The sequence below is a fragment of the Carettochelys insculpta genome, chromosome 1 (genome assembly GCF_033958435.1).
Source record: "Carettochelys insculpta isolate YL-2023 chromosome 1, ASM3395843v1, whole genome shotgun sequence".
Classification (NCBI taxonomy): Eukaryota; Metazoa; Chordata; order Testudines; family Carettochelyidae; genus Carettochelys; species Carettochelys insculpta.
In genome coordinates, this window is record NC_134137.1 from 331,767,915 (window position 1) to 331,788,509 (window position 20,595).

At 49.2% G+C, this 20,595-nt stretch overlaps 1 protein-coding gene across 5 annotated transcripts in view; it reads left to right on the forward strand.

Annotated features, from left to right (window-relative positions):
* Positions 1-20,595, forward strand: part of MET (MET proto-oncogene, receptor tyrosine kinase) — a 167,676-nt gene that overhangs the window by 41,276 nt on the left and 105,805 nt on the right. For 3 of the 5 annotated variants that reach the window (XM_075014845.1, XM_075014865.1, XM_075014855.1), the window contains exon 3: positions 816-2,030. The exons of the other annotated variants lie outside the window; for them this stretch is intronic. In XM_075014845.1, the coding sequence (XP_074870946.1) occupies positions 816-2,030 (1,215 nt within the window). The remainder of the gene's footprint in view (positions 1-815; positions 2,031-20,595) is intronic. 5 annotated transcript variants of the gene reach the window in all.

Here is a 20,595-nt window from a genome sequence, read left to right on the forward strand (position 1 = left end):
GTTGCGCAATTTGTGTATCTTTTGCCCACAGATATCTTCAATCTAGAGATAGCCATAGTAAAAAATTTAAGTAACCATTTCAATAATTGTTTTTTATAAAAATGTTGTGAAAATTTAGCAAAGAACAAACTGAGTTCACTTCAATTTAAAAATCACATTTTTTGTGATTTCTTTTTTTTTTTTTTAAACTAATACTACTAAGAATCACTCCATTTCAGAGATCAGGGATAGTCCATAGGAAGACCACAGGCTAAATTAGGACTGCTGGATGCTTTTGAATGGACCCCAAATCTTTTTATTTGCTTATTATTATCATCATTTCGTTGGGTTTTTTATTATTTTCTCTGGAGTCTGGACTTTGAGTTTATCTTGGCCAAGACATTTGGATCATGACAAAAAGTAATTGGTTACTTCTGCGTCAGAGGTTGCAGAACATCTTCCTTCCACACAAAGTGCTCCAGCCACTTTGAATGTGTTTTCAAGAATTGCTCTGAAGAGGCTTTCTTTCAGAATGGTTAAGAACTTGGTTAATCTAAGCCACTTCAGTCTAAATGGCGTTAGCATCAATTTGGAAATAGAATAGCTAACATTATGAGCTCCCCACTGTTTCCCCAAAGGCACCAGTTGGCTTTCAAAATCCACCGTAATACATTGCTGCTGGGAATTGTGCTGGGAGCTGGACACAGGACAAAACTGTACTGTGATCTCAAGCTGAATTAGAAAGCCTAATAACATATAGAAATAGACCTCAGCTAATTGACAAACTGAAAGTTATATTCATGAAATTTAAAACATGTTTACATATATTTTAACAGGTTAAATCTACAGAAATGAAGACTGTTGCTGCATTTACTTCTGGGATTATTCTATTCCTCTTTTCTTTGATGCAAAGGACCAGTGGACAATGTAAAGAAGCAGTTGTAAAGTCAGAGATGAATGTGAGCATGAAGTATCAGCTCCCTCATTTCATCACAGAAACACCAATACACAATATAGTTTTATATAAGCGTTACATCTATATTGGAGCAGTCAACAAGATCTATGTCTTAAATGAAAACCTCCAGAACCTCTCTGTGTACAAGACTGGACCCGTGCTGGAGAATCCTGATTGTTCACCATGTGAAGACTGCAAAGAGAAAGCCAACCTATCAAATAGTATTTGGAAGGATAATGTCAACATGGCTCTGCTCCTAGAAACATACTATGATGATCAGCTCATCAGCTGTGGTAGTGTAACCCAAGGTATATGTCATCGTCACATCATTCACCCTGACAACCCTGCAGACATAGGAAGTGAAGTTTACTGCATGTACACAAAACAAATGGATGAGGAGTCAAATAGCTGCCCTGACTGTGTTGTAAGCACTTTCGGAACTAAAGTTTTGGTGACAGAAAAGGACCGATTTGTAAACTTCTTTGTAGGCAATACTGTAAAATCTTCACTTCAACCACAGCATGCACTTCATTCAATATCAGTTAGAAGGTTAAAAGAGACCCAGGATGGTTTTGAGTTTCTCACAGATCATTCTTATATAGACATTCTCCCACAGTTCAGGGATTCTTATCCCATTAAGTATGTCCATGCCTTTGAAAATGACCACTTTGTCTACTTCCTAACTGTCCAGCGTGAATCTCTTGACTCCCAGGCTTTTCACACAAGAATCATCCGTTTCTGCTCTTTGGATTCCGAGTTGCGCTCTTACATGGAGATGCCTCTTGAGTGCATTTTCACTGAAAAGCGAAGGAAGAGGTCAGTTCGAAGCGAGATATTTAATGTTCTTCAAGCAGCATATGTCAGTAAGCCAGGTGCAGTTTTGGCCCATGAAATGGGTCTCAGCATGAGCGAAGACCTTCTGTATGGTGTTTTTGCACAAAGCAAGCCAGACTCTTCAGAACCAATAAACAGATCTGCTGTTTGCGCAGTTTCTGTTCGAACAATCAATGAATTCTTCAATAAGATTGTAGACAAGCAAAACATGAAATGTCTTCAGCACTTTTATGGGAAAGATAGCAAATACTGTGTGAAAAGGGTAAGTGAAAATTATTTTGTCACATATAAATTTGGTACTGGATTCTGTCACCCGTTACTCACATTGACTAGTCCATTACTCTGTGATTGTCCCATTGATTGCAATAGTGAGATGCAAATATTGGCTGGCTCAGGCCCTTAATCATTTACAGGTTATTTGTGTTGTCCATTTAAATAAGCAACAATTAGCACTAGTTCCGGTCAGCTTTGCCAATGATTCATTTTTGCAAGAAGCAGTTACTGTAAATCGACTGCAAGAGTCAAAGAGGGGCTTAGGGAGGTAAAATAAATTATTAAAAAGATTGAGAAATGTGTTTTAAAAATCAGCTAATTTGTTTTCTGGCTTTTTATTCTTCTATTGCTAAGGGTTTATTAGGCCATGGATGTGATAATGAGGGAATTATATCTCCTGCCATCATTAAAAGGTTGTCACTAATATCAGTCTCCTTGTGCACTGAGGAGTCTCCTAAAACTAAAACTCACAGTGCACATTAAAGATGAATTACAGACTCTTTCTTGGTAAATCTTTTTCATAATATAAATCATTAAGGGGCAGATTATGTACCCCTACTCATGTGTCAGACTCAAAATATCCCACTGAACTCCAGCTAGTTAATCCAATCAGTGGATTTCTTCTTCGAGTGGTCCTGGTGGGTGCTCCACAGTAGGTGTTGGGCTCACCTGGCGCCGCAGATCGGAATTCTTCTAGCAGTTTCCACTGGATCGCACATGCGCCGATGCGCACCGCTCCCTTGCGCACCCTCGGTCATGTGCGCGATCTGGTCCCCGCCAGTTCCTTCTCAACCGCCAATGGCTGCAGACAGAATCCGCTCCGGCTCTAAAGCCTGAGACAGATAAGATAGTTGTTTTTACTTGTTAGCTCGTTGTTCTAACTATTATACAAAAAAAAAAAAAGTGAAAAAAAAACCCATACGAAATAGTAGGAGAGAAGAGGAACGGAGGGAAGGGGAGCGAACAAAGAAGGCTGGTTAAGCCATCCGCTACCCTGAAGGCCGTGAATGTTATTTGGGTTGTAGAACGCACTGATTAGCAGCAAAGTACCCTATTAACAGTAAAGACTCACTGCAATGTCTTCCTTGGGGTTTAAGAAGCGTGAGTCATGCCGCGAGGCTATGCCGGCTTCTGATGGGCATAGTAAGTGCATTCGCTGCCTGGGGGAGTCCCATGTTACCCAGAAGTGTTTGCACTGCACTAAGCTTACAGCCAGGGCCAGGAAGGACAGAGAGATGAGGCTCAAAATGATCTTGTTTGATAAGGCCCTTCAGCCTGAGCCGCCGGAGAAGCCTCACACAGAAGGGCCCTCTGGGTCGCATAAAAGGAAGGCGGCTTCTTTGACGCCCTCTACACAAAAGAAGAGGAAACTCTCCCCAGCTCGATCCTTGCCAGCGGTTTCAGCGAGCAGGACGAGCGGAACGTAGAGCCCTGAGCCGCGGGCTGATGAAAGCGGCAGCGCAGTAGCGCACGTGGCCGGGGCCAGGCCTCTGGCTATTCAGCAGTCGGCACTGAGGGTGCCGCGGGCGCCAGCACGGCAAGCGCCGGAATTGGCGGCGCTGCCGCCTCACGCAGCACCGGCTGTCATGGAGCCAATGGCGCAGGGGCACCCAGCACGGGGCCCGGTGGCACCGGAGGAAGCTACCCGCGCGGCACCGCTTATGACGGTACCGAGCGCAGCACCGACAGTGGGGCCGAGATCCCCAGCACGGGAGGGGGCGGCACCCACCCTGCAGGGGCGGGGGAAGGCTAGAGCCAAAACCCGGCACCTCAGTCCATCTCCAGGCAGGGCTGCGATGCCGTTATCACCCAGCCCCCCACCCCCCCCCCCCCCCGAGATACATACTCCGCATTGCAGGGCGGCAACTCCACCGGCCTATTTCGGACCTCCCTCTCCGTTCCTCCAACCACCTTCGCCTTGGCTCAGGCCACCTTCACCCTTTTTGGGCATGGATTTCTATGAGTACTATCACATACCAGCTTCACCATTATCAATGTCGTCACGGAGATCCCGCTCTCCCAGACATCATGGGTACACACTCCGATCGTGGTCCAGGTCTCCATCACCGGGCCCTTGTCCATGTTGTTATGGGTGTCCTCATCATACTGAACACCGACATCAGAGGTCTAGATCCAGGGGCAGATCCCCTCCCACTCCTCGCCAATACCCCCGTGTACACTCTCGCTCTGGGAGAGGAACGCAGCTGTCCCAGGGGGAATTTGGTCCAGGGTCCCGAGACTTTCCTTCACAGCCCACGAGGGAGCAAGCATACCAGTGAACTCGGGAGCCAGAGGACTTGGGGGAGGTTTATCCTAGTGGCTCCTCCTCATCCTCCCCAGATGAGGCAATTGTCCCTGGGGATGTCTCCCCTCCGGATGACCTTAAACAATTCCAAGAGCTGTTCAAAAGAGTAGCATACACGCAGGACATTCAAATAGCAGAGGTGCAGGAGGAGCATCATAAACTCCTGAAGAATTTGAGACCCCTGGCTTCATCTAAAATCGCTATTCCACTGGACGAAGCCATTATGGAGTCAGCCACTAACATATGGCAGACTCCGGCCTCTATTCCACCTACAAATAAAAAGGCAGATAAGAAATACTTTGTCCCAGCCAAGGGCATGGAATTCCTGTTTAGCCACACACAGCCCAATTCTTTGGTGGTCGAATCGTCCCAGCAGAGGTCGAAGACGCCTCAGTACAAATCAGGGGGGTCAGATAAAGATGCTAAGAAATTAGAGCTGTTCGGCAAGAAGGTCTACTCCTCCTCTACCTTATTACTGAGAATGGCAAACTACGCAGCACATTTATCAAACCATAACTTTGACAACTACTCTAGACTTACCTCTCTCATGGATTCCCTCCCGGAAGACAAGAAGCTGGTGTTAAAGGCAATCGTCCAGGAGGGCTACACGGCCTCACGAACGGGAGTTCAGATTGCCCTGGACGTCGCAGACACAGCGGCACGCTCAACAGCCGCAGCAGTGGTAATGCGTAGGGAGTCCTGGCTCCAGACGTCTGATATCCCCAGAGATCTACAGGCGAAGATCATGGATCTTCCCTTCGACAAGCAAAAGCTGTTTGCAGAATCAACCAACTCGGTCCTACACTCTAGCAAAGATTCGAGGGCCACACTTAAGACCTTGGGTATCTACACTCCTCCATACAAGAAAAAGAAATTCTATCCTCAGCAAAGGCGCTACATTTACCAACCACAATGCGCACCATATCAGCGAGGCTATGACCAAGGGCCCCATCAACAGCAGCAACAATACAGGGCCCCCAGGCGACGTTCTCAACAAAGTTTCACAACCTCAGGGCAAGCCCAGAGGCAGCACGTTTGACGGCTATGTTGAGGACTGCACTATCAACACCATCACTCAATGCCACTCTCACCTCATGTTCCATCATTGCCTCAAACCGTTCCACTCCCAATGGCAAAATATCACAACAGACAAACGGGTGCTGGAAATTATAGCCATGGGTTACACGATCCCCTTCCATTCACTACCACCGACGAAACCTCCCACCCGGCCTCTTCTCAGGGACCCTTCTCACGAGGCGAGGCTGAAGCAGGAGGTAGATCACCTCATGTTCATAGGGGCAGTGGAAAGAGTACCGGAACAATTCCAAGGAAAAGGTTTTTACTCACGATACTTCCTAACAGAGAAGAAAACAGGAGGTTGGAGGCTGATCTTGGACCTTCGGGGCCTCAACAGATGCTTGCGCAAGCAGTGCTTCCGGATGATTACAGTTGCCTCCATATTTACGGCACTGGATGATGGAGACTGGTTTGCAGCCCTCAACTTACAAAATGCTTACTTTCATATAACAATCTACCTGGCACACAGACGCTTCCTCCACTTCACAGTCGGCGGGGAGCATTTCCAATACAGGGTTCTTCCGTTCGGCCTATCCTCAGCACCCAGAGTCTTTACCAAAACCCTGGCAGTGGTATCAGCTTACGTGCACAGGCAGGGCGTTTTTATTTTTCCATACCTGGACGACTGCCTACTGAAAGGGGCCTCAAAGGCAGAGGTCCTACGCATGATATGCGTTACCGCGAACACGTTTACTTCGCTGGGCCTAGTTATCAACCTCGCAAAGTCAAAGACCGAACCCACGCAAGATATAGAGTTCATAGGGGCGCGCATAAACTCTATCGCATTGAGAGTATACCTACCTGACGCCCGCTTCCGCACCATCAAATCCTTGGTGCAAGTCATGATGTACGGCCCCGCGGTGCCAATCCTAAATGCCTGCAACTGTTGGGGCACATGGCGGCCGCCATGTTTGTGGTACAGAATGCCAGGTTACACAGGCGAAGCCTGCAGCATTGGCTGGCAAGCGTTTACAGACCGGCAGCCTATACCGTCCACATGGTAGTATCGCCCACGACGGAGGTACGGAAGTCGCTCGCGTGGTGGGCAGATCCCAAGAACCTGCTAGTGGGAGTGCCCTTCAACCAACCACAAATTTCCATTTTTCTCACAACCGACGCCTCCCACATAGGATGGGGAGCGCACATTGGCAGCAAGGTGACGCAAGGGCTATGGTCCCCCGCGGAACAGACACTGCACATAAACATACTGGAGCTCAGAGCAGTGTTCAGTGCATGCAGACATTTTCGGAAATACCTGCATGGCAAAGTATTGTCAATACTGACAATACCTCCACCATGTTCTACATCAATCGACAAGGAGGGGCACGGTCCCGTGCGCTATGCGCAGAAGCAGTCCGATTGTGGAATTGGTGCATTGCCAACAACATAACGTTGAAAGCCTCGTACTTGCCGGACACTCACAATGTGAAGGCAGAACAACGGAGCAGGCGCTTCGCACTCACGCACGAATGGCAGATCCACTCCGACCTGCTACGGCGCATATTTCGTGCCTGGGGGTTTCCCCAAGTCGATTTGTTTGCCGCCCAGTACAACAAGAAGTGTCCCCCGTACTGCTCCAGAGCAGGAATAGGACGGGGGTCCCTGGGAGACGCATTCATGGTCTCATGGAAGGGCCCTCTACTCTACGCGTTTCCCCCCACAACGCGAATCCACAAGGTTCTGCAGAAAGCCAGAAGGGAGAGAGCTCGCATGATACTCATAGTTCCAACTTGGGACCGGCAACAATGGTTTCCCTTGCTTCTGCGCATGTCAGATCGTCCACCACTCCCCCTACCAGTGGCGCCGGACTTACTCACGCAGGCTCAGGGGTCCATAGTGCACCCGCACCCTCAGGGACTTCGCCTACAAGCATGGTTAATCCATGGCTCAGCGCCCCTTAGAAAGCATGTGTACGGAGGGAGTAAGACAAGTCTTAGAGCGTAGCCGAAGGACCTCCACCAGGAGGACTTACGAACAGAAATGGACACGCTTTACCGCCTGGTGCTCTGCCAAACAGTTAGCTCCTCTGGACGTCCCTATAACTGTAATTCTAGAATACCTGCTGGACCTCAAACGAGATGGGCTCTCTCTATCCTCGCTAAAGGCCCACCTCGCAGCTATATCAGCTTTTCGGCACAAAGAAGAAGGGCCCACCGTATTCGCCCATCCTATCGTCACAAGGTTCTTGAAGGGGCTGGTAAACCTGTACCCTCCTCGAAAACCGCTACCACCCTCGTGGAGTTTGGACTTGGTACTCCACACGCTATCAGGACCACCCTTCGAACCATTAGCCACGGTACCCCTCCGACTACTTATTATGAAAACGACCTTCCTTCTTGCGATTACATCAGCCCGCAGGGTGAGCGAGCTCGCAGCAGTGATGGCAACGCCGCCCTGCACAGTATTCTCAAAGGAGGCGGTGATCTTACAGTTACACCCAGCCTTCATTCCAAAAGTTTCCTCAGAGTTCCACATTAACGAACCAATAGTATTACCCTTGTTTTATCATAGAATCATAGAACACGAGGACCGGAAGGGGCCTCGAGAGGCCATCGAGTCCAGTCCCCTGCCCCAACGGCAGGACCGACCACTATCTACACCATCCCTGATAGACATCTATCTAATCTGTTCTTAAATCTCTCCAGCGAGGGAGATTCCACAACCTCCCTTGGCAACTTATTCCAGTACTTGACCACCCTGACAGTTAGGAACTTTTTCCTAATGTCCAACCTAAACTTCCCTTGCTGCAGTTTAAGTCCATTGCCTCTTGTTCTCTCCTCAGAGGCCAAGAAGAACAAGTTTTCTCCCTCCTCCTTATGACACCCTTTAAGATATCTGAAAACCGCTATCATGTCCCCCCTCAATCTTCTTTTTTCCAAGCTAAGCAAGCCCAATTCTTTCAGCCTTTCTTGATAAGTCATGTTCTCCAGACCTTTTATCATTCTAGTTGCTCTTCTCTGGACCTTCTCTAATTTCTCCACATCTTTCTTGAATTGGGGTGCCCAGAACTGGACACAATGTTTCAGCTGAGGTCTAACCAGCGCAGAGTAGAGCGGTAGAATGATTTCTCGTGTCTTGTTCACAACACACCTGCTAATGCATCCCAGAATCATGTTTGCTTTTTTTGCAACAGCATCACACCATTGGCTCATATTTAACTTGTGATCTACTAGAACCCCTAGGTCCCTTTCTGCTGTACTCCTTCCTAGGCAGTCTTTTCCCATTCTGTGTGTGAAATAGATTATTTCTTCCTAAGTGCAGCACGTTACATTTATCTTTATTAAACTTCATCCTGTTTACTTCAGACCATTTCTCTAATTTATCTAGATCATTCTGAATTATGACCCTATCCTCCACGGTAGTTGCAACCCCTCCCAGCTTGGTATCATCTGCAAACTTACAGCTCCAGCAAGGAGGCGCGCCTGCTAGATGTGAGGAGGGCATTGGCCGTTTACATAGACAGAACTAAGCCCTTCCGGAAAATGGACAGGCTTCTGGTGTCTCTCGCTCCCAGGTCGAAAGGGGAAGGCCTCTCTTCCCAGAGAATTTCAAATCACATTGTGCCCTGTATAAAACTGTGCTACGAGCTTCGAAGGACCCCTTTGCTAGCCCTGCCCAGGGCTCACTCCACCAGAGCAGTGGCGGCATCAACGGCCTTCTTCAAGGGAATCGTGTTGAAAGACATTTGCAGAGCGGCAACTTGGTCATCCTACGACATCTTCGCCAAGCATTATGCCCTGCATCTGGTGTTCGATGACAATACCCGTCTGTCAACAGCAACGCTCTCAAGGGCAAGCTGCACATGAATCGAGTACCCAACTTCTTACTTGGGGTTACTGCTGGGTAGTCACCTACTGTGGAGCACCCACGGGGACCACTCGAAGAAGAAAGAGAAGTTACTCGTAGTAACAATGGTTCTTTGAGATGTGTCCCCGTGGGTGCTCCGCTACCCGCCCATCCTCCCTGCTTCGGATCTCTGTCTGGTGTTTTTCAGGAGCATCTGGGGTGGTTGGTTAAGGAACTGGCGGGGACCGGATCGCGCACATGACCGAGGGCGCGCAAGGGAGCGGCGCGCATCGGCGCATGCACGATCCAGTGGAAACTGCTAGAAGAATTCCGATCTGTGGCGCCGGGCGAGCCCGACACCTACTGTGGAGCACCCACGGGGACATATCTCGAAGAACCATCATTACTACAAGTGAGTAACTTCTCTTTCTTGTGGATTGAGGTGCAATGTGTTTTGAAAAAAGCTATCTCAAGTCTCATCCGACCTGAATACAGCCCCAGTCCTGCAGTGAGAATTAAGCACATGTACCCACCCGTGGCTCTTCAAGTTTCTCTGTAAAGGATTGGGTCCTAAAGAAGTAACCTGGAAGCTCACTTTTTCTGAGTGTAATACAGAGTTTATTAGACAAACGAGAATCTGGGTAAGAGGCGATTTCGTGGTTAATATTGCTTACCCAGTGATGCAACCTGAATTCAGATAATGAACAATTCTGAATCTTTACCACTGTGCTTTCACAAATCTGCTACATTTGGAGGGTTTCTGGAATGGTGCTGATGGCATCCCAAACAATTAGAACAACGCAGAAGAAATATAAAAGAAAAATCCTCCTTCCTGTCTACTACGTGGTTTGTGGTGATGGCAGCAGAAATATGGAATTCTGTATTCAGGTTTGGACAAGAAAGAGTAATTTTTCTGAACAAAATATTTGAAAGGTAAACCTATTTGTCTATAACATATTCTGTTTATGATCTGAGACCATACAGGATTTGCCAAGACCATCCTAGATGGCTGTGGATGTTAGTTGTTGAGTAACAGGAACGGTTGAAGGTCACACTGGGAGATTTCTCACTTCACAGGTTTTCTGGCATTTCCCTACTGGCAGAGGCATGTTCCCCTGTTGAAAGTGGCCTAACCATTAGTCTAGACTAGTCTTTAAACAGGCTCCATTATTATTCTTCAGTCTTCCCTGGAGAGTCCCAGGGCTGAGCTGAGATACTGGAGTTGCCATTTAGTGCTGGGACAATGAACATGTCATACTCTATATTTTTCTCTTTTTCTTCCTAATTTTCAGGAAAATAAATACAGTTTCAAAAATTCTTACTATACACACATCCCTTGTTTAACGAGTACTTTACTTACGAGTACTCACTAAAATGAGGGACGCACATACCTACCTTTGTTCAGTACGTGAGTGGACTTCCACCGCTTATGTGAGCCAGCTGCGGGGTCCCTGGCCGGGGGATGGGGACATCCGCAGCCCTGCGGCTGGCTCTGCTTGAGCCACAGGGTCCCTTGCACAGGGGCGAGGAGACTTGCAGCCCCACAGCTGGAGCAGAATCTGCTGCGGAGTCACTGGACAGGGTGTGGGGAGACCCACAGCCCCATGGCTGGTTCTGCTCCAGCCACAGGGTCCCTGGCCGTGGTGCGGGGATGCCCGCAGCCCTGCAGCTGGAGCAGAGTCAGCCATGGGGATCCCTGGCTGGGGGGGCAAGGAAACCCATAGGCCCTGGGCTGGAGCCTTCTCCCTCCCTTCCCTCAGACATTCAGCTCTCTGACAGCCCTGAAGCTGGGAGAAGAGAAGGAGAAAGCTTTTAGACTTGTTCTCTCCCCTGTGCTGGCGGGAATGTGAAACTGACCAGCCATGGGCTGATCAGTTTCCAGATCCCAGAAGCCATGGGGAGACTGGGACCAGCCCACCCCTGGTTCCCAGCTCCTGCCACTCTGGATGCCAGGAAACTGACCAGCCCTGGTGGTTCCTGGCTCCCCTCCACTTGCAGCAAAATTCAAGTTATGTGGGGGTTGCAGGAACAACCCCTGGGTAACTCAAGGATTTACTGTGTTACTTTCCCCGTCCCCTCCTCAGACCTCACCCTTGGCCAGGTTTTAACCCCCACACACAATCTCAAGTTGTCCCCAGCTTTACAACCCCCAGCAGCCCCCAACCACCCCCAGCCTTAGACTCTGCCTGCAGCCCCAAACTTCCCACAGTCTTAGACCCTCCCCTGCATCCCTAAACAACCCCTGCATCCTGTTTCTGGTGCCAAACTATTCAAATACATCAGAAAAGTACCTGAACTCAACTGGTTTAAGTCAAGTTACAAGCACTTGGAACGAATTGGATACTTTACATGTACTTTAATGGGAATTTAGTGTCGCTCTTATGTTTTCTCCTACAAGCAGAAATTTGGGAACCAGTTGTGCTCGTATAGCAAGGGATGAGTGTAGTAGCTTCTGTTATCTTTCTCTAGTGCTTTGTCCTTGTCTTAATCATCATTTTTTCTCAAATTTTAGTTTCTTCTTCGAGTGTCCCCGTGGGTGCTCCACCATAGGTGACGGCTTGGCCGGCGCCGCAGATCGGATCTTCCAAGCAGTTTCTGCCGGACCGCGCATGCGCCGGTACGCGCCGCTCCCTGGCGCGCTCCTGGCCATGTGCGCGATCCGGTCCCCGCCAGTTCCTCTCAACCGCCGTCGGCTGCAGACGGAATCCGACTAGGCTAAAGCCACATAGCGTATTCAACGACTTTATTTGTTTTTTCTCTTTAAAGTTTTTCAGTTCTTAGGATACCATAAGTAACCGGTTGTTATTTTGCAAAAAAAAAAAAAAAAAAAAACAAACAACAAACAAGCTACGGAGGGACAGCTCAAGCCAGTCCCAGTAACCAGCGCCGGAGGCCGGGAGCTAGGGCCATCAGCCCTCCTGCGGAGGCAGGCCATCGGACGGGGAAACAGCACAAAGAAGTGCTAAGTACCCACAAGCAAACTCAAAGACTCACCAACAATGTCCGCCTCAGGCTTTAAAAAATGTGAGTCCTGCCGAGAGGCGATGCCAGTGTCCGATGGGCACAGTCTATGCATAAGGTGCCTGGGGGAGTCCCATGTGGCACAAAAATGCGCCTTCTGTGCAAAGTTAACGACCAGAGCACGGAGAGACAGGGAGATGAGAATTAAACTGCTGCTTCTTGACAAGGCCCTCCAGCCAGACGTGCCGGAGCGGCCGCAGCAGGAGGGACCCTCCGGGGCCCTTAGAAGGAAAGCTGCCTCCCTCACTCCATCTGCGCAAAAACGGAGGAAAGTTTCTCCAACCCGATCCCTGCCGGCAGTAACAGTGAGCGGGACGGGAGGAGCGAGCAGCCCCCAGCCGCAGCAACAGCTGATCGGCGGCGGCACGGAGAGCCACGTGGAAGCGGCTCAGCCTCCGATCATCAGCCAGCCGCCCCGCACCGCAGGCAGGGCGGCGGCTAAGCAAGCGCCGGTACCAGCGGCACCGCAGACAGCGGCACCGATCCCCGGGGAACCGGCGGTGCAGGGCGCGCAGGCACGTAGCCTGCAGGCGCACAAGGACTCCGCACGTGTGGCACCGCCCTCGAGCGTGCCTAGCACGGTGCCGACGGGGCCGGGATCCCCCGCCCATCAGGGGGCGGAGTTACCTCCTCAAGGGAGGGGGAAGGCTGCACACAAGAGGAGGCATTGCAGCCCCTCTCCAGACAGGGCTGTGGAGCTCTTCTCTCACAGCCCTCCGCTCATGTTGCAGACTCCAACCAGAAGGCAGGGGCCCCCCCTAGCCTACCCGGAGCCCCCTTCTCCTTTCCTGCAATCAGCCTCCCCATGGCTGGCACCCCCCTCGCCCTTCCTGGGATTTGAATCGCTGGACTATTATGCAAAATCGCTCTCTCCAGTGTCTCGACAATCCCCCTCTCCCAGACACACAGGGTACGTGCAAAGGGAATGGTCAAGGTCACCTTCCCAGGAACAGTGCCTATACTACCATGGTCGTCCCCTCCACGCGGGGCATGGACACCATCGGCAATCTACCAGGGGGAGATCCCCACATATTACCTCGTACCCCCGAGGGCAATCGCGATCGGGGACGGAGACTCAAGCATCCCAGGGGGGGCTGGCCGTGGACCCACGAGATTTTCCCTCGCAAACCTCCAGCGAGAGGGCGCACCATCACCATCAAGAACCGGAAGGGTCCAAAGAAATGTACCCCAGCGGTTCCTCGTTTTCCTCCCCGGATGAGGCCACGGCTTTAGGGGACGTCCATCCCAAGGACGATCTCAAACAGTTTCAGGAGCTGTTTAAGAGGGTAGCTTTCACGCAAGGCATCCAGACAGCACAAGTGCAAGAGAAACATCATAAGCTCCTTAAAAATTTGAGCTCCCCGGCCTCCTCCAGAGTAGCAATCCCGCTTGATGAAGCGATCTTGGAGTCCGCCACTACCATATGGCAGACCCCGGCAACTATTCCGCCTGTCCAAAAGAGAGCGGATAAGAAATACTTCGTGCCGGCGAAGGGCATGGAGTTCTTGTTTAGCCACCCCCAGCCAAACTCCTTGGTGGTGGAGTCCTCGCAGCAAAGATTAAAAACATCTCAATTTAAAACAGGGGGAATGGACAGAGATGCCAAGAAGCTAGAGCTGTTCGGCAGAAAGGTCTACTCCTCCTCCACTTTAACCTTGCGAATGGCAAATTATGCAGCGCACTTGGCGAACCATAATTTCGACAACTATGCCAGATTAACTTCCCTCATGGACTCGCTTCCAGAGGACAAAAAGCCGGTCCTCAAGGCCATAGTGCAAGAGGGCTACGCGGCTGCGAGGATGGAAGTTCAGATTGCTTTGGACGTTGCGGACACGGCAGCACGTTCCACAGCAACTGCAGTGGTGATGCGACGGGAGTCCTGGCTCCAGACCTCGGGCATACCGAGAGATCTGCAGGCGAAGATAATCGACCTTCCCTTCGACTTGCAGAAGCTGTTTGCTGAATCAACTGACTCGGTCCTTCATTCCAGTAAAGACTCAAGAGCCACACTCAGGACCCTGGGGATTTACACCCCTCCATACTCAAAGAAAAGGTACTACCCACAGCAAAGGCGGTACCAATACCAGCAACAGCGCCCCCAGTATCACAGGGGTTACGAGCAAGGGCGGCATCAGCAGCACCAGCAGTACAGAACCCCCAGGCGACGCTCACAACAGGGCCGTACGTCCTCGGGGCGGGGCCAAAGGCCACAAGTTTGACATACAAATCCAGGGCTGCGCCATCACCACCATTGCACAAGATCATCCGAAACGACTTTTTCACCATCGCCTCCGACCATTCTACGACCAGTGGCAAAGGATCACCACAGACAAATGGGTGCTGGAGATCATAGCCACGGGGTACGCCATCCCCTTCCAGTCGCTCCCGCCGCCGCGACCCCCGCCCAAGCCCCACCCCCAGGAGGCCTCCCATGTAGCCAGGCTCAGGCAGGAGGTGGCCCACCTAGAGTTCATAGGGGCGGTGGAAAAGGTGCCGGAGCAACTGCAAGGGAAAGGGTTCTACTCTCGGTATTTCCTGACGGAGAAAAAAACAGGAGGCTGGAGGCCCATCTTAGACCTTCGTGGCCTCAACAGGTATCTGCGCAAGCAACGTTTTCGGATGATCACTATTGCCTCCATCCTTACAGCACTGGACGATGGAGACTGGTTCGCAGCCCTCGATCTACAAGACGCGTACTTCCACATAACCATTCATCCGGCTCACCGACGTTTTCTCCGGTTCATGGTGGGCAACGAACACTTCCAATACAAGGTCCTGCCGTTTGGCCTTTCCTCGGCCCCCAGAGTCTTCACCAAGACCTTGGCAGTGGTGTCAGCCTACCTGCACAGACAGGGGGTGTTTATTTTCCCGTATCTGGACGACTGCCTGCTCAAAGGGACCTCGAAAAGGGAGGTTCTCCGCATGATACGCGTCACAGCAAACACGTTCTCCGCACTTGGCCTGGTTATCAATATGGCAAAATCAAAGATAGACCCCTCACAGGACATAGAGTTCATAGGGGCTCGCATAAACTCAGTCTCGGCGAGAGTATACCTTCCAGAGGCTCGCTTTCGAGCCATCGGTTCCCTCGTGCAGGTCATCACCTTCAGCCCTACGGTGCCGGTCTTGACGTGCTTGCAGCTGCTGGGCCACATGGCAGCGGCTACGTTTGTGGTACAGAACGCCAGGTTGCACATGCGCGGCATGCAACATTGGCTGGCAAGTGTATACAAGCCGGCAGTACACACCGTTCACAGGGTGGTGTCGCCCCCACCTGGGGTGCGCGAATCCCTGCAATGGTGGGTAAACCCCGGGAACTTGCTAACAGGGGTACCCTTCCATCAGCCGCAAATATCGGTTTTCCTCACTACGGATGCCTCCCTCATAGGGTGGGGAGCGCACATGGGCGAAGAGGTGACTCAAGGACTGTGGTCACCCACGGAACAGTCTCTGCATATCAATGTTTTAGAGCTCAGAGCAGTGTTCAACGCCTGCAAACACTTTCGAGACCGTATACAAGGCAAAGTCGTCGGGATCAGTACAGACAATACCTCCACCATGTTTTACATAAACAGGCAAGGAGGAGCTCGATCCCGTACCTTATGCGCGGAAGCAATCCGCCTATGGAACTGGTGCATCGCCCACGATATAATCCTGAGAGCCTCCTACTTGCCGGGCACGCACAACGTGAAGGCAGACCAGTTGAGCAGACGTTTTGCGCTCACCCACGAGTGGCAGATCCGTCCCGATCTACTACGGCCTATTTTCCACGCATGGGGGTTTCCCCAAATAGATCTGTTTGCCACTCAGCACAACAAACAGTGCCCACGATTCTCCTCCAGAGCAGGGCTGGGCCGGGGGTCCCTGGGGGACGCGTTCGCGATCCCGTGGGGAGGCCCCCTGCTTTACGCGTTTCCCCCCGCAGTGCTGATCCACAAGGTTCTGCAAAAAGCCAGGAGAGACAAGGCTCGGATGATCCTGATAGTCCCAACATGGGATCGCCAACCATGGTTCCCCCTACTCCTGCGCCTGTCGGACCGCCCACCGATGCCTCTTCCGGTGGCGCCGGACCTGCTCACGCAAGCCCAGGGGTCCATAGTGCATCCGCACCCCCAAAGCCTGCGACTGCAAGCGTGGCTAATCCATGGCTCAGCTCCCTAGAGAGCACATGCACAGTGGAAGTACAGCAAGTCCTAGAAAGTAGCAGGAGGACTTCCACTAGGAAAACCTACAAACAAAAATGGACTCGCTTCATGGCTTGGTGTTCTACCAAGCAGCTGGCCCCCCTTTCGGTGCCTATACCTACAATTCTAGAGTATTTACTGGACCTCAAGAGAGCAGGACTCTCGCTATCCTCGTTAAAGGTCCACCTGGCCGCCATCTCGGCGTTCAGACATGAGGAGGGAGGGCACACGGTGTTCGCCCACCCTATGGTTACCAGGTTCCTCAAAGGGTTGGTAAACCTATACCCCCCTCGGAAACCGATTCCACCTTCGTGGAGCTTGGACCTGGTGCTTACCACACTCATGGGACCACCGTTCGAGCCCTTGGCCACGGTTCCCCTTCGCCTCCTTACAGTAAAGACGACCTTTCTTCTTGCAATTACGTCAGCCCGTCGGGTGAGCGAGCTTGCGGCAGTCATGGCAACGCCACCCTGCACTGTCTTTTCCAAGGAGGCGGTAACCATACGGCTGCATCCAGCCTTTGTTCCCAAAGTTTCTTCCGAGTTTCACATCAATGAACCTATTGTTCTACCCTCGTTCTATCCAAAGCCTCATAACTCCAGCGAAGAGGCGCGCCTACACCTCCTGGATGTGAGGAGGGCGCTAGCCTTCTACGTAGACAGGACCAAGTCCTTCCGAAAATCGGATAGACTCCTGGTCTCCCTCGCTCCCAAATCTAAAGGAGAAGGTCTCTCATCGCAGAGAATCTCAAAGCACATTGTATCCTGCATAAAAATGTGCTACGAGCTCAGAAAGACTCCTTTGTCGGCCACTCCCAGGGCTCATTCCACCAGGGCGGTGGCAGCATCAACAGCCTTTTTCAAGGGCGTTGCATTGAAAGACATTTGCAGAGCGGCGACCTGGTCATCCTACGACACGTTCGCCAAGCATTACGCCCTTCACAGGGTATTCCAAGAGGATACCCGTCTCTCTGCAGCGGTCCTCTCGGGGACCAGCTGCACATAATCCGATTACCCACCACCTATCTGGGTTACTGCTGGGTAGTCACCTATGGTGGAGCACCCACGGGGACACTCGAAGAAGAAGGAGAAGTTACTCACCGTAGTAACGGTGGTTCTTCGAGATGTGTCCCCGTGGGTGCTCCACTTCCCGCCCATCCTCCCCGCTTCGGATCTCTGTTAGTGTTTTGCAGGGGCAACCGAGGCGGTTGGTCGAGGAACTGGCGGGGACCGGATCGCGCACATGGCCAGGAGCGCGCCAGGGAGCGGCGCGTACCGGCGCATGCGCGGTCCGGCAGAAACTGCTTGGAAGATCCGATCTGCGGCGCCGGCCAAGCCGTCACCTATGGTGGAGCACCCACGGGGACACATCTCGAAGAACCACCGTTACTACGGTGAGTAACTTCTCCATTCCTTCTTCTTTATTCATTATGTGTCTCACTCTGAGTATCTACTTTTATTCTCTGAAAATAGTTTTGTTCCATATCCTTGGATTATTTATTTGTGTATGCATGGGAGAAGGAGGAATGAGGGGAGGTTAGGATCCTAATGTTCTTTAACTTATCTCATTCTCCTGTTATCCAGCCAAACTTCTTTAATAAGATTGTCTTTTCACAGCAAACTGTCCCTTTAATGTATGAATGGAATAATCTGAGCTTTCACACACTAAGAAATTCTTTCTTGCTTCACAACGCTTTCCAGGCTCTGCCACTGTTTTGATTATTGGAGCTGAATGTATTATGGCTACAGAGGGTGTATTACAGTTGCACATTTCCAAGAAATGTCATCAGAATTGCATACTTCTCTTACTTTAGCTATATAACATTGAAAAAGGATTGCTTCAAAAGAAGAAAAATGGGTCTGTGCCTTTGGTGCACCTTTCATTTTGTATGAAGAAAGCTTGAATTTACTTGTCAGGATGGTTTTTTACCATAGAAATATCAAGATTTTCAAGATTAGCACTCTTTTTTTGATGCAGAACTCATGAGAAGGCTTACATGTTTATTATGAGTTTCCCCAGTCCTTGACTGAGGAAGTAGGTGATTGTCCAAGAATTTTTAAAAAACTGGCTGTGTACCCTTTCACTGTTTTATTGTGATGTATAAAAAGACATAAAATGTTTTGTTTTGGTGGGGGGAAGAAAATGCCTTTTTTTTTCTTTTCTTTTAATCTTAGACATATCGAGAACATCAGATCTTATGTTTTTCTGGAGAACTTCTGGGTGGTTTTAGGGATGTTTACTGTGAATTTCAGTACCTTAATTGAAGAGATTGGGAGTCTGAATATTTTATCTTGCTGTTTCTTTGTCTGGAATGTTCTTTAATTGCTGACTTTTAAACAATTTGAATGAAAACTTCTTTCACTGTCAATTACTTAGCTTTCATTTTCTTGACTCTTGTAACATCACCATTTCACATAGTTTTCCAGCCTAGAAGAATGTAAATTTCTAATGGAAAAAAACAAGCAGGAAAATATTTCCTTTTTAAAATTGCTTAAACATAAGCACTTTTTGGTGTTCTTTATGCATCATAGAGAATTAAAAAAGGCCACAGCCCTACTTGTTTCCCTTTGCAGGTCATCTTTAACTTGATATTCAACTTTCTGTAAATGATGACAATTTGTCATGTTTTTTTTAGCAGAGTCAGAATGTTATTCTATGTAATTTAGCCAGGATGATGTCTGTCTTTAATGTTATGAGGCTTGTAAACCACAGACCTCTGAAGCAAGAAAAAGCGTAGTGACTTTCTATAGGATTAAGCAGTGAGAGAGCTCAAACAGTATTGCAGTTTATGAAAGTGTCATGTTAGCAACATTCAACAAAAAAACCTGACACTTTGGCACTGTTTTCAAGGCAATCTTATAATGTTCAGTCATTTACAGTCAGAGGCGGATAGTTGAAGGACAGATCACATTAGCTGGAAGAGTTGCAAGACCAGATTGCCTTTTTTCCCCTGTTAAAATAGCAGATTGCCCTTTGGGTGAGTATTCCTTCATTATTTTGTTGTTTGCTGTGAAGCAGCTGAAGTTAGAAATTTTCCCAATCCAGAACACATTAACTGAAACTTTCTCTGTATCCTCCTTTCCCTGATTTGGGTGTTTGAATGAAAATGCTTCGATCCGTCTCAGTTTTTCTGACAAAACTTGTTTTTACTAAACCAGAGTCAAAACTGTCTCCAGTTTTCCCTGTCTTCAAGGAAGCTCATGCAAGACCCAGCCTATTAAAGTCAAGGGGCAAAGCCAAAACTGGTATAAATTGTCATAATCTCATTTAAGTCAATGGAGATATGAGAGTTTTCGCTAGGTGAGGATCTGCTCTAGTTTTGACATTGACTTCAATAGGAACAGGAGTTTTGAATCAGAATTAAAAAAGTGGAGTAAAATTTAGGATTTTATAGTGCCTAAGACAAGGCAAAAAGAGTAATGTGAGATGTTTGCAAATATCTCCTGGAGGTTTTCGAATCATTGCTCTGGCATCTCCTCACCCACACACATTAGGGAAACTGAATGTTAGCTTTAGTGGTTTGAGCCTTAGTCACTGGTTCAAAATTAGTCATGTTTAACTACTAAAATAGGTGAGGATTCAGATCAAGAGCCAAATCCTACTTGCCTTTCCTTGCTTGTGAATATGGTCCCTAGATGCCCATCTAAGTTCTGACTTCAGTAGGATCCCTTAGGAGAGTGAGAGAGGCATGGTTTGGTCTCAGTAATTACAGGTGCAGTATACATTTTAATATTTTTATTGAGCAATATGCTTAGAATTCTTTTATTTAGAATTTTTCCACTTTTTTTTTTTAATGCAGTAAACAACTGTGAGTCAAATTTGGCTCCAGTTCCCATGAACTTCACTGGGAGGTGTGCCTTTGGAACTACAAGCAGAATTCAGCTTTAGATTTCCTGTGGGACAGGGATTCCTTGTATTTTGTTTTTCCTGTGAGTTTTCATGTCCAAATTTACTCCATAGAGTGTCTTTGATCCAAAGCATGTTGCAACCAAACAGAGAAACTGTAGCTTGTTCCATGTTACAGGGTGGCCAGGCAAACTGGCCATCATTCCTATCAAAGGAAGAGCACAGAGAGATAAAAATAATTTTGAAGACAAGAGAAATGAAAACGAAGTGAAAAAGACGGTAAAATAAACATGAAGTTATGTTTCTTTATTACTGTTACAAACATGTGATAGATG